At 36.4% G+C, this 14916-nt stretch overlaps 1 protein-coding gene across 1 annotated transcript in view; it reads left to right on the forward strand.

Annotated features, from left to right (window-relative positions):
- Window positions 1–14916, forward strand: part of LRRK2 (leucine rich repeat kinase 2) — a 136502-nt gene that overhangs the window by 12913 nt on the left and 108673 nt on the right. Inside the window, exons 6-12 of the mRNA XM_060657922.3 lie at window positions 1410–1544; window positions 4707–4838; window positions 6605–6724; window positions 7424–7560; window positions 7654–7733; window positions 9059–9165; window positions 13376–13505. Coding sequence (XP_060513905.3) covers window positions 1410–1544; window positions 4707–4838; window positions 6605–6724; window positions 7424–7560; window positions 7654–7733; window positions 9059–9165; window positions 13376–13505 — 841 coding nt within the window. The remainder of the gene's footprint in view (window positions 1–1409; window positions 1545–4706; window positions 4839–6604; window positions 6725–7423; window positions 7561–7653; window positions 7734–9058; window positions 9166–13375; window positions 13506–14916) is intronic.

Genomic DNA, 14916 nt, shown 5'->3' on the forward strand with positions numbered 1-14916 from the left:
TGGTCCTGGAACCCAGCTCTCTGAAGATCAGGCTTGGTGGAGAAGACAGTTTACTGTGAGTGGGGAATCGAGGAACATCTTTTGGGATAGCTTCTATAAATGTTGTATCTTGGAACTAAGCTTTTGAAGAGAATCAGGCAGAATGAGTCTTGCAAGGCCTGTAATCTGTGTTGCAGTTTAAGGGCATGGTCTCATTCATGGAAGAAGGGCTAACATCATTCTCTCCCCAGCATTGTGGGACCCATCCAGGACATACGGAGAAGGACCAGGGAATGTTAAAAGGAAGCCCTTATTCAATAGAAATATCATCAGTGCTGACTGTGTTATGATTATAAATATGGAGTAGAAAAATTTCTGAATTTCCCAGGAAATCAAGTTCTCTGGATGTATTGGCACCTGTGAAGTGAATTTTCAAAATTTGAGAGTAGACTGTGGGAACCGTACCATAAAATGAGAAAGTTCCATGATACTCATTTATTAGAACCTAACCAATATCATATCATTTTACATGTACCGTTGGTATCAAGTTGAAAAATAAAAAAAGTAAGGTTGATCCTGAAGAGTGCTGAGTTTTCCAACATTTTTGTCAGCACAATTCTCAGGCTAGATAAACCAGACTTTTATACATGTTTTTGAGCTACCCACCCAATAAAATGACTCCAAATGGAACTCATTGGCTTGATCAAAATATTTTCATTATGAAAATTAATGATAATTCTGATGAAATCAAGGCCATTTAGATACAGTATTTTGAAGTCTACATGGTTGTCATTTGCCAAAGTTCACCCCTCTTGGACTGATGGATTTAGCTGAGCTGCCTTTCAACAGTGTAACATTAACCACTCCTTTGAAGTATTGTGATATGTTCGCTTCCAGTAGGTCATTTAAAAAAATTTTTTTTTTATTGTTTAAGTTTATTTATTTATTTTGGGAAAGAGAGAGAGTAGGGGAAGGGCAGAGAGAGAATCCCAAGCAGTCTCTGTGTTGTCAGCATAGAGCCCGATGCGAGACTCAAACTCACGAAACCTGAGCTGAAACCAAGAGTTGGATTCTTAGCCAACTGAGTCACCCAGGTGCCCCTCCAGTAGGCCATCTTTATTAGTCCTTGGTCAGTTTTCTCTATAATCTCCCAAATGCAATTATAAATAATTTTGTTTTTTTATAGAATTGTTTGGTCACTAACACTTCTGCATTTTAAAATATGGAGTAACTAATATAGGTCAAAAAGAAATTATTTTAATCTCAGTAGCTTTTTTTTCCCATTTTAAAATTCTTAGGAAGGATTTTGCTGAAATATGTATTTTAAAATTATGTCTGTTGTATTTATTGTATCTCATGATTGACATGAATATTATGTTTTTGAGTAAGTAAACTTTAAGCTTTTCAGTATTTTGTCTTTATTTTTCTAGTTTCAGAGGAGCAGCTGACTGAATTTGTTGAGAATAAAGATTATATGATCTTGCTAAATGCATTAAAAAATTTTAAAGATGAAGAGGAAATTGTGCTTCATGTAGTGCACTGTTTACACTCCCTAGCAATTCCTTGTAAGTACCCCATGTGCATGATTTCTTTTTTCTATATGAAAAATTACAGTTTACCTCCTTTCTGAGTCCATTTTTTTATGTTTATTTATTCTTTTGACAGAGACAGAGAGAGAGAGACAGAGCAAGCTAGGGAGGGGGAGAGAGAGAAGGAGAGAGAGAGAGAATCCCAAGCAGGCTCTGCACTGTCAGCACAGAGCCCGATGTGGGGCTTGATCTCAAGAACTGTGAGATCCTGAGCTGAGCCGAAATCAGGAGTTGGATGTTTCATTGACTGAGCCACCCAGGCACCCCTTTCTAAGTCCATTATTTTTTTTTTTTTTGATTTTGTAGAAACTTGTAGATACAAAACCCATTTATTTATTCATTTGGTTAATTTTTATTTATTGATACTCTCCTGCAGCTGGTTCCCGTGCTGGGAAACAGTAGCAGAAAATGTAGACATATTTCTTGCCTTCTCAGAACCCATGGTGTACCATGCCAGATATGGATAAGTATGTAGGTGATTACAATGTATTGTAAGGCAAGTGTTGGCACAAGTGGCTGGCGTTATGAGAGAAAAAGAAGGGAGGCAGGATCTCTTGGTAGAGACTTTGAGGAGCTCTTTGAGGAGAGCTTTGTGTGTAGGGATGTCTGAGGTGAAGTGGAAGGTGTAGGCAGAGTGTCCCAAGCAGTGAGCATCCTGTGTCAAGATCCTGGAGGAAGAGAGAGCAAGAGGGTAGAAGTAGCTTAGGAAACTTGTGCACTTAAGAGTGCGTGTGTGTGCATATGTGTGTGCATGTGCATGCCCAGCGCTGAGCAGAGGGTGTCTGCTTGTGTGTCATTTAATGGAAGCAGGGGCAGGGCTTGATAAGAGTCAGTGGATGAAGCTGGAGACACAAGCAGATCTTGAAGGGCTTGAAAAGCCACAGGAAGGAGTTTGAACTTTATAGTGATGCTTGTTGAGCGTTTTCTTGATGCTTTGAAATCTAGGCACTTTTATCACAAAATAAGTACAAATAAGAAGAAATTAATTTGCTGTGTATGCTACTAGTGATTGTTAATGGGCTGGAATAATGCTTCAGATTCTGTTACTTTTGTTTTGTAAGTGCACGTGAGCATTTTGTCACTATTCATGTATCGCCTGTGCCGGTTCATACAGGAGGTACACGTGCATTTATCTAGTGATGCTTTCATCTTCACACATGTGAAGTTGTGAGGATTAAATGGTGAAATGAGTTCGAAAATACGGAATAGTACCTGGTATGTAATAAGTGTGAAAACGTTTGATAGTATTTATTACATAATTTGTATTTCATACATGTGCACTGTAATGTGTTATGTATAATACACATACATGGTTTCAGACATGGATATCTGCTGATATCTGCTGAGTCTTCAGTAAAAACCCAATCCCTTTATGAAGCAATGCTCTTTCTTCATGATTGTTATAAAATCCATCATTTTCTTTTCCGTGGGAAATTAAACATTTGAAAGTAGATGGAGTTGCATTACAGTTGAGGATGGACATACTTTAAAATTTCTGAGCCATCCACTGTCAACAAACTGAATATGTTTCTCATTTTACTTTTCGTCAGCTATATTTATATACTTATTTATTTGTTTTGGGCTGGCTGCTTTGAAATTCATTGTTTTCCACCCACATCTGACGTAACTACAGTGAAAAATGTGTCGATTCATCATACAAAGGTCAAAGGAGGAATCTAAAAATATGAAAAATGAAATGTTTTAAACACTGAATCTTCTTTTTGTATTTTTTTCTATTTAAATCCAAGTTAGTTAATATACAGTGTAGTAATGGTTTCAGGAGAATTTAGTGAATCATCACTTACATATCATACCCAGTGCTCATCACAGCAAGTGCCCTCCTTAATGCCCATCACCCATTTAGCCCATCCGCTCACAAACGTCCCCTCTAGCAGCCCTCAGTTTGTTCTCTGTATTTGAGAGTCTCTTATGGTTTTCCTCCTTCTCTGTTTTTATTTTATTTTTCCTTCCCTTTCCCTGTGTTCATCTATTTTGTTTCGTAAATTCCACCTATAAGTGAAATCATATGATATTTGTCTTTCTTTGACTTATTTCGCTTAGCATAATATATCACTGTAGCTCCATCCATGTTGTTGGAAATGGCAAGATTTCATTCTTTTTGATGCTGACTAATATTCCATTATATATATACATACCACATCTTCTTTATCCATTTATCAGTCTGTAAACACTGATTCTAACTGAAAGATGTTTGCCTTTGGGTCTTAGAGCAAATCATGTCTCATATTCTGAGTAAAGCAAATAATTATTTTCAGAAGCCATTTCTTTTCATTACAACATGTTTTCAGTGCTCTTTAAAATACAATTAAACACTAAAAACATATTTTTTGAAAAACAATTGGTTGGTTTGGTTATGCCAAAAAAGCCAGAAAAATGTTCTGTAAACACCTTTTCTGTTTGTTTTAATAATAGTCAACATTATTAAATATAGTTCACACACTCACTCTTTCTGTTGGCTACCTACCTTTCCCAGTAGATTCTTTCCTTCCTTTCTGGTTCACCCGTGTTTGTCTCTTAGTTACACATCCCCTGAGTCCCCCATTCTTTTCTCCATCTATCTCAGAGCCCTCAGGAAGCTTGATTTCGTTTCCTGGTACACTGGCTGCTCTGCTGCCTTTCTGAAATAGACAGGAAATAAGTCATAGCTGACTTTGGCTGTTCTATTATGTGACATGATTTTGATTTTCTTTCTGTTGGTTTGAGGGAGAGGAACAATGTAAAAGCCATTATCCAAAGGAGTAGTGCCTCATTAGGGAAAGGCCCCACATTCATTTATTTGAAAACTTTTGGCCAAGACATTACGTTTTTAGACTTACATAAAAACACTCTCAATTATCCCTGTATTTTAAGTTTTTAAGCCTAGAAACAGGAGTAAATCAATTTTCCCTTAATGCTAGAGAAGAGTCCTAAATCCTATTATATTAGCAATGAACATGGTATTTTTTACAGCTATTGACAGAACACTGACAGAACAGTATTGACAGAACATGGTACTTAAATTTGGAAATAGAGCCATTATCCTGCCATAGATTTACAAAATGTATAGGGTGTTTTTGTATGTATATTTCAAGTGGGAAATTACTACCTTGTGGGTAATTATTATTTCTTTAAATTTAGGCAGTAATGTTGAAGTCCTCATGAGTGGCAATGTGAGGTGTTACAATATTGTGGTAGAAGCCATGAAAGCATTCCCTGACAATGAAAAAATTCAAGAAGTGAGTTGCTGCTTGCTCCATAGGCTTACCTTAGGTGAGTTCTAATTCTTGGTTAATTTGTTGTCACGGTTTATATGATGTAAGTGTATATACCATACATATGGAGGTTGTATGTTGGATAAGCAGCATATTGACATACACTGGATGGAAGTATTGTAAAGTAGCAAACTATCCTGCCATGCTTAGAATTTTACTTTATTTTTTGAGAGAGCGAGAGAGAGCACATGCGTGTGTGCTATATTTAAAGTATAACTATGTATATAGCTGATCCATACAAAAGAATAAGCATAACATGTAGAAAACGTGAAGCACAATGCAGAGGAATGCCCCACCCACCTGAAGTATTCGTATATTACCAATGCTGGCGAAGGTCCCCTGGGCTGCTTCTTTTCCCTGCTTTCCCTATAGAGTTAACACTATTCAGTGTTAAAAAGCTGTCAACTTGATCTTCAGATAAGGATACCTTTCTTTCGTTCTCATTCATCTGTTTGAACAGATTATTTGTTCCATTTAATGACTAGAGAATTTATTGCCCCTGTTACTGTTTCAAAAGAAGCTTAACTTTCTCTTCATAATTAAAAAACCCAAAGTCAACGAATAAATATTTAGCGTTTTGTCAAATTATGTAACCTTATTATGGGTTTAATGCACATAAAGGTGTTGTATAATTTACTATGTATTTTCATGTAAACTGTCTGAAATTAAGATAAGGCCAGTCTCCCTGGTATTTGCCCAGAGTCATAGAGTTGGTGGATGGTAGAGCGGTTGTTGGCAGTGGTGTGGCAGGGAAGACAAGGTGAAGGGACAATGCAGGTTTAGAGAAGTTGGTAAAAGTAGAGGAGAATCTTTTGAAATGATTTTCCAAGACTAGATATCACTAAGGGCGGGGGGGGTATGTCTGCTTAGAGGGTGGATGTGAAAGAGGTAAGAACATAAGAAGGTGTTGAAAGAAGAGTTAAACCTGATTAAGCTGCCTTTTGATATTGAAGCCGTTGATTGATATTTAGTGTGGGCTTTAGGCTTTTCAGATATATGATCTTTTCCAATTCTGGCTTTGTGTCCTAGGGATTATTTAATTAGACTTACAGCTAAATAGGAGTTTCTTTCTTATTTCTGGAAGGAAACTGGTGACTGTTGTAGAGTTAGAAATAAGCTTAAATGGAAGGAGGCACGTATTTCTGGAATATCATTTAAAAATTCCTTCCTCATAATGACTTAGATTTTTGGATTGTGTGTTGATTTCAGAAGAATGAGTGTAAAAAGGTGTGAGATTTCTTTCTGGTTTGGTTTAGAAGTGGTGAAGTGTTCTTACTCTTTTTTTCTAAAATCATCGCAGACAAAATCAAGTAACGACGTGTGCCAGTGGCTTTTCTGAGCAGTATTCCTTTAAGCGAAAGAAGAGTTCAGCAAAAGCATTTAATGATGAGGGAGGGAGTTTTTCTCCATCTTTACAAAATTAAGCTATTTTGTACAATGAATATTGTAGTGCCATGCATAACAGATATGGGATGGGTTTTATGGGATGACAGGAGAAGGCATCAAAGAACAAAAAAATTAATGTAACCCAAACCTATCATTATTTTTGCCTGGTCAGTTCCATTGTCTAAGATAATTGAATGACTACATGAAATAAATTTTCAAAACTTTATGCAGTTATGCTAAGCTACTTAAATTACGTATATTTTAATGTCATGAAAAATATTTACTACTCAAATTTGTTGATTTAAATACTGTTATACAATTCAAAGTAATTTAGGTTTCGCGGATGAGAATTCAGCTAAAATCTCACTTACCTTTTAGGTAATTTTTTTAATATTCTTGTATTAAACGATGTACATGAGTTTGTGGTGAAAGCTGTGCGGCGGTATTCAGAGAACGCCACGTTACAAATTGCAGCACTCAGCTGTTTAGCACTCCTCAGTAAGTAACTTTACTAAATAAGAAATTGTTATGGGGCATTTGATCTTGAATGGGAACCTTATAACAAGACAACATTATCGAGACAGTCATATGTAGGGAAGGAAGCATTAAATGCCTTTTCTGTCCTTATGTAATTTCTTTTCTTTTAAAAAATTTTGTTGAGTTTATTTATTGTGAGGGAGAGAGAGGAGGAGGAGGGACAGAGAGAGGGAGAGAATCCCAAGCAGGCTCCCTGCTACCAACGCAGAGGCAGATGCGGGGTTTGATCTCATGCACCTTGAGATCATGACCTGAGCCAAAATCAAGAGTCAGATGCTTAACTGACTGAGCCACCCAGGAGCCCCTGTAGTTTGTTTTCTCATAGAAGATACTTTCAAGGGAACTAACAGTTGTGATTAGTACACCTTTCCTCTTCATACATGACTAATTACATCCTTGATTTAGCTTTGTTAGCAGGCAGCTAATCTCAGTTCATCTTCCTCTAGTCTGTTAGTTTTGTTTGGTGTCCTCTTCCTCATTTGATCATTTGACTAACTGGAATAGCATTATTATGAGGTGTGTAATGTATTTTTTAAAGTCTTTGTAATGAATCAAGACCACTACTAAGGAATACCTCACTTCGTTCATAACGTTTCAAAATAGGGACTTCAAGTTGGTCATTCAGACTGTAAGTAAGTCATATACTTAAATTTTTTCAAGCTGAGACCATTTTCCTAAATCAAGATTTGGAGGAAAAGAATGAAAATCAGAATGATGATGAGGAAGAAGAAAAATTGTTTTGGTTGGAAGCCTGTTACAAAGCGTTGACGGGGCATAGAAAGAACAAGCACGTGCAGGTCGGACACTTTTGTAAATATTATAGTTACTCAAAATTGTGCTTGTTCAATAATTTATATTTTGACAGGTTTCTTTTTTCTCCCCTGATCCAGGAAGCTGCATGCTGGGCCCTAAACAATCTCCTCATGTACCAAAACAGTCTCCATGAGAAGATCGGAGACGAAGACGGCCAGTCAGTAGTTTTGATTTCACATGATAGAGAATTTCAGTTACATTTTTAATCAATCCATATAAAATACCGTAATTGTAACTTTTATTTTTAGAAATATTTTTGATGTAGGCATCTATGTTTTAAGTGTTGCCACAGAATAGTGGTGCATCCATAATATTTTGATCCCTAGTGTGATTGAGAATTATTACCCAGCGATTTGGAATCAAGCATCATTCAGAAATTATGGGTCATCGAGAAAGAACCTTTCAGTTTTCTAGCTGATCATTAAAAATGCTGTATTAATTAATCTCAGGTGACAGAGATTGCAGAGCCATCTGTGACCTTCTCTGTTGCAGTGACTAGCCAGCAGTTTGTTGATATCAGGAGTTCGGTGTGGTCAGAAGCCTCCAAATTGATTTCCTACTTGATGTTGCAGTGTTGATGTGTCTTCTCTTTAGAGGCTTATTTGTAGCTGTCAGCTCTGGAGGAGGCTTTCTATGGGAGTGCCATTCAAGCCTCCTAAGAGCAGCCCTCTCTCTCAAAGATACAAACTGTAAACAGGAGTTTGGTGTGTATCAGAGTTGTTTCATGGCCGCAAGGCTCTGTGCTTTATCTCAATACTTGTGATGTTTGCCCTGGGTATGCTCCTGCTTTAAGAACTTTTGAATGACTTTTCTTGGAAACTTAAGTAGTGATAACGTACATCTCAAATCCTGAAAACCTGGATGCATATGGGTCCGTTGCCCGTCGGGAGAGAATTAATGACACAAATGCTATTTAATCATATATCTCCATTTTAAAAGGCAACAGTAATACTTTAGAAAACTGTATGTTAGACCAGCATCCTAATCCACTTTGAGCAATCTTTTTAAGATTGTTAAGTTCTTGTTGCAGTTTATAAATTTCATTTCATAGCACACTGATTTCCTTAATATCCATAGGAAACCTTTAAAATATATTATTAAAAGAATATATATTATGCTCTACACTTTTAAAACTCATGCTGTTTCTTTATGATTTTTATTTTTTCTTGTTTCCATTCTTTTTCTCATTTTATCTTTTTCCTCTTAACACCTCTTTATATATTTGCTGAATCTTTTTCCCCCTTTACTGCTTATCAACTTTGAAGGAACAGAGAAATACTAATTTATTAGTATTTAGTGGATTTGAACTACCTTTTAAATGTAAAAACTGTTTACCTGTAATTCACAAAGTGACTTGTTAAAGTGGAGGTGACATGAAATCCTGTTTAAAGGCCTTGTTTGTTGTTAGAGTAGATAATAAGGGAATATTTGAACTAATTATTCAAAAGGTTCCCGTTAATATTGTGATTTAATTTGTGAAAGGTTCCCAGCTCATAGGGAAGTGATGCTCTCCATGCTGATGCATTCTTCATCGAAAGAAGTCTTCCAGGCCTCTGCAAATGCGTTGTCCACTCTGTTAGAACAAAATGGTAAGGAGTACATCATTTTTGAATAAAAGGAAATGCATTTTGTATTGTTTTAAACTTGTAAAGATAATACATTACAAAAAATTCACATAAGTAGATATTTACCTGATATGTAGATGTATTGATATATAGGTAAAAAGATAAAGAAGAAAAAAAACATTTTGATTTTTTTCCTGAATTTCTATGTGTGTAGTCACACATAACATGTATATACATACAACATACATATATACAATATGTACAATATATTGTATATTTTCTATGTTTGCAGAAATGGGATAATAATACTTTTATAAGCAGGTTGTATATGTTTTCTTTTTTGTGTTGATAAATGTAAAATTTTGTATTATCATCTTTAATAGCAGTGTAGCTTCCCACATATACCTATACTCTATTTTATAAACCATTTTCTCATTGATAGACTTTTACTTTGTGTTGAGTGGGATTTTTTTTTTTTTTGGTACCTATAATAAACACCAAATGGTCACTTTTTTCCATTTTATTTCATGTACTGTTCCTGTTATTTTTTTTTTAAAGAAAACTTTCTAGATAATGCAATGTCTAGAGAGATAGTCACCATGGTAAAATCTGTTAAAATTGTCCTTTACATGTAAGCATTTTGTTATTAGGGAGAGAAAAATGGCTGTTATACCTTTGGAAAGACTCTGAGGTTTAAAACTGAGGCTCTGGATGTTCAGATTCCAGGCTCCCATGAACAGGAAATCCTGCCAGAAAATCTTGGGAGAAAACTCATCATAAAGGCATTTGGACTTGGCAGCTCTTTCAGAATATTTTTAGAGGGAGCAAAATAGAGAAAAACACTGAAAGCCCGAACCAGAGACCGGTGTTTGCACCACCTGTTAGTAGAGAACCTCCATAGAAATGAAGGGAATCAACAAACCAGTCCATGCATGTTTCTCAGTGCTGTTATTTAAGTCGAATCAAGAGGAAAATAATTTATTCTTCCTTTTCCTTCTTTCTCACTTTACCTCTCAGGTGGCATTTTATTTATTTATTTATTTATTTATTTATTTATTTATTTATTTTTAAATGTTTGTTTTTATTTTTGAGAGAGAGAGAGAGAGAGAGCAGGAGAGGGTCAGAGAGAGAGGGAGACCCAGAATCCAAAATAGGCTCCAGGCTCTGTGCTTGTCAGCACAGAGACTGATGCAGGGCTTGAACCCACAAACTGAGATCATGACCTGAGCCTAAGTCCGACGCTTAACAGACTGAGCCACCCAGGTGCCCCTCAGGTGGCACTTTAATACAAAAACTTGAGCTGGGAAGAGCCCTCACAGACAGATAGGGGTTGCCCTCTGGGATAGTAAGTCAGAGCAGGAGTGTTAGGAAAGGGAATTGCTGCCCTTAAATCTCCCATCTTCTACTGTGCAGAGACCTGGATAGGGATCTCCCTCCTGAAAATGAGGACCAGAGCCTCACTTGGTTGCTTTTGTGTGGCACATCGAGGAGAGGAGAGTAACCTTGGCCATATACAAATGTTGTGCTGGTGCTGTTGTTCTTTGCCCTGTGGAAATCTTTGATATGCCAACAAAACAACCAGTGAATGAGGATTAGTTACATGTGGAGTCAGCCTTGATTTTGATCAGAATCAGTGCCCTGCTCTTCCTTGTTCCTTACTTCTTTGTTCTCGGCCACCTGCTAGGTAAACAGTACTCAGATCCCGTGTATTATTCTTGGAGTTCTGCCTTAGGAGAATATTAAGACCTTGAGCAGCTTGGTCACCAACCTCTGTGGGCAACTTCTCATTGAAAGACACTTGGAAACATGGAGTATGCAGGGTTGGGATGGGTTTTCTTGAAAAACAACAGGACTGGCAGGCAGAACTGGTTTCTGCCATGACGTTACCCAGGCCAAAGCTTGAACATCTTGTGTGACATTTCCCTCAATTAATTAGTTATCTACTTAATGAATTAAGTTAATATTTATTGAGCTCCTGCTAGACAGTGACCTAGGCATTTGGATTATCATATAAATAGTATACTCCCAGGTTCAGGGAGCTTCAACTCTAGTGGGGAAGACAGATAATAAGATTAAATAACATATGTGTGAGGTAGCTACGAAAGAAGAAAATGAACCAGAGAAGAAGGATGTGTGTGAGGGGTCAGAGGAGATAAAATGGTGACGAGGCAGCCAGGGAAGAAGGTGAATATTGGATAAAGAGCTGCAGGAAGTCACATATTATTATTGGCCTTTTAAAGCAGATAATTTATTACTAAAATGGAGCAGAAGAGATCAGGACTTTATGTAGATATAAGGTAAAGGAGATAAGGTGTCTAAAATGTTCTGTGAACTCTGAAGTCACTGCATGATGTAATTTCTATTAGGTCCAGTGTTTGATGAAATTTCTGTTCTCAATTTTTAAGTCAAATGTTAGGTGAATGTCTAGGACAGTATGGTGCCTGGACCAGTAACATCTCCAGGAAACTTGTTAAAAATGTAAATTCTAGGGCCCTGTTCAGACCTGCTGAATCACAACCTCTGGGGTTAGACCCAGCAATCTGTTTTTCAGCAAGCCTTCTGAGTAGTTCCAAGTTTCTCTGCAGTGCGAGCACTGCTGGTGTAGAGGGACTTCCATCTTTTAAAAGTATCCTCTTGGTTAGAAGTTAGCCACTTTAGGAGGGGTTATTGAACCTTCTGACATGACCAAGCAAAATAACCCAACTTATCATATTTTAGTGTGTGTTATTCTGGGCATCTTTAAAAGGTATGAATTTTTCAGATTTTGGCAGTATTTTAGAATGTGTATATCGATTCCACTTATTTCTGACTTTTCCCGATTTTCTATCATTTCTTCCTTTCCCAGTTTGAGGTTGATAACTGATTTTCAAAATACAGATCTTTCTTGACTTATGATGATGGGGTTTTGTCCAATAAACCTGTCATAAGTAGAAAATGTTGAAAGTTGAAAATGCATTTAATACACCTAACCTACTGATCATTATAGTTTAGCTTTGCTAAACTGCAGTGTGCTCAGAACACTTATGTTGGACTGTAGTTGGGCAAAATCATCTAATGTGAAGCCTGTTTTATAACAAAGTGTTGAATGTTTCACGTAATTTACTGAATGCTGTACTGAAAGTGAAAAACAGCATGAAAGGTAGAGTGTAAGTGCATCGGTTGTTTACTCTTGTTATTTTGTGGCTTGCAGCCACTCCCCAGCATTAAGAAAGAGTATTGTACTCTGCCTGAGAAAAGATCAAAATTCAAAATTTGAAGTATGGATTCTACTAAACGTGTATCACTTTCACACCATCACAAAGGTCGAAAAATCGTTGGTCGAGCCATCTGAAGTTGGGACCCTCTGTGGTACTTAATCTAAGTTTCATTTCCTGCCACTTTCAGAGTGTTGACCTGCAGTGTGTAATGTTGGAATGATATTTACACAGAGTCTTCAAGACAGTTTATACTTAAATAGACAGTATAAGATAATGTGCATTTAGTGAAGGAAGTTTATAACAAAGAAAAATTATTCTGTAATCATTATTGCTGGGATATAGTTATCTTCCCACATAGAGTATAAAATCAGTTGTAAAGCATATTTATTAAGCTTTGGCATTGCTTTGTGAAATTATGTAATAATTTTGTCAGTGCTTTCCGTCCCTTTGCACATGATGGTGTATCTATAAATAATGTTTGTACAGTTCGCTGGGATGAATAGAGAAGGTAGCTCAAGGCTGAAGGCAGCCTGACATGGTTCCAGCCCCTGTCCCACCCTACTCCCCCTGCCCCCGCAAGGTGTGAGTGGATGGTCAGTACTGCATGCACCTATAACTTATTCCCAGCTCACTCGTGTCTAACATGCCTAGTAAGTCTGTGTAAGTGTGGTTATTTTGTGACACTGTTATAAATATTAGAATGAAATGCAACTTTCATTCTTATTTTGGAGGGCATTCTTTTAAAATATTTTCCTGCAAAAACATTCCTTTCACATGGATAGTATTATATTGGAACCAGTCATGTCTATGAATAAAACTTTAAAAATCAAAACCTCAACTGAAATTGTGAATAAGTGTGAAAAATTGAAAATGGTGCACATTTGAAAGATAAACATTAATGATCTTTAAGTTGCAATGAAATATAAATTCTACAGGTACTTTTCTATGAATTTGGACTATCTTAGCATTTTGTGTCTACTGCAGAATTATGAAAGTGTGCTTTTATTTCTATGAGTAACATTAAAAACATTTTATAGTTAATTTCAGAAAAATCCTCTTGTCAAAAGGAATATACCTGAATGTATTGGAGTTAATGCAGAAGCATATACATTCTCCTGAAGTTGCAGAAAGCGGCTGTAAAATGCTAAATCATCTTTTTGAAGGAAGGTAATACAGATTCATGAACTTATGCAGGATATATAAGGTTGGGCCAGGAATATATCAATGTTTCAAGCATATTTCTAAGAGTTAAAAGAAAAACATAAGACATTTGCAGATTGAAACATTGTGGAATATAATCTTATATCACCAATACTGTAGACTTATTTTATCTGACTGTGGAAAGGGATGGCAGAGATTGTAGAAACACGTTAAATTGGCTTTTGTACTTTGTGCTTGGTGCTGACCACATTTTGGAAAATAGCAGTTGTACAATCAGTTTTTCAAATTATTGTGTATGAAAGGCATGAGATAAAATCAGAATATGGCTTCTGTTTTTTTCACAATAAATATTTATTGCGATTCTTTCATTTGAATTAACCTGGTCTTCTCTTCCTGCTCTCATTCCTTAGCTGGGAAGTCCAAAGATGTTAAGATTCCATGGTTGGTTAGAGGCACAACAGGACCAGATCTGGGGGTGGATGATAGGGCAGGGTTATGGGGTAGAGTGGTGAGTGGGGGGCTTAAGAAAAACCTGTTTAAAAGGCTAAAACTGAATTATGTACAGAAGGTGCCTACTGCAGGATACGCTCAGTGCCTTTTTGCATTTTATTAGGCCAAAGAATGTGAAGTAACTTTGGCCTAATCTGTGTGAATCTCAAACAAAAAAATAAGCTCTCTAGGAAACTGTAATGTGTAAAAGAAAAAATAATTAGCACAAATGTTGCAGTAGAAAATGATTTTGTGTCCTGGCTTTCCCACTAATTTGAGCCAGCCATTTGATGTCTAAACATCAGGTTCCTCTTTGGTAAAGAGGGATAAATAGTAATAACCTCATCAGTTGTAAGTTTATAACGTAAATATTAAATCACTTACTTCTTACAAAGTTAATGCCTATACATTGTAAGCACTCAATAAATCACAGCTATTATTATTAATACTGTTATTAAATATGAATAAATGAAATGCAAATAGCATGGTAAAATGTATGTAGCACATTGGTAGGCTTTTAAGGAATAAGGTTATGTTGTTTTTAACATCCATCCAGCTAATTTATTTATGTTTATATATATCATATCTTTGAGTCATATTTCTTTTATTTAAATGTTGCTATTGAATATTTAAATTTAAAGTTGATCTCCAATGATGATTTTTATGGTCCCGGAAGTGTGCAAACCTTTATAAATGAGACAAACACCATGGAATAATCTACCCTTTAAGATTCTGTAGTTTATGTGCAATTAATGCTTCTGGCTGTTTCCTCATAGGTAAAATATACAGTTTTAGTCCTGGGGATTCAAAGATAACTATGACAGTGGGCGTGCCACTAAAAAACCCACTGTCTAGTTGGGGAGACTGATGTGTAAAGAGACAGTTACAATAAATACTGTGTGATAATGCAGTGGCAGGGATGAGTAAG

Source organism: Panthera onca, chromosome B4, assembly GCF_046562875.1.
Source record: "Panthera onca isolate mPanOnc1 chromosome B4, mPanOnc1 haplotype 2, whole genome shotgun sequence".
Taxonomy (NCBI): Eukaryota; Metazoa; Chordata; class Mammalia; order Carnivora; family Felidae; genus Panthera; species Panthera onca.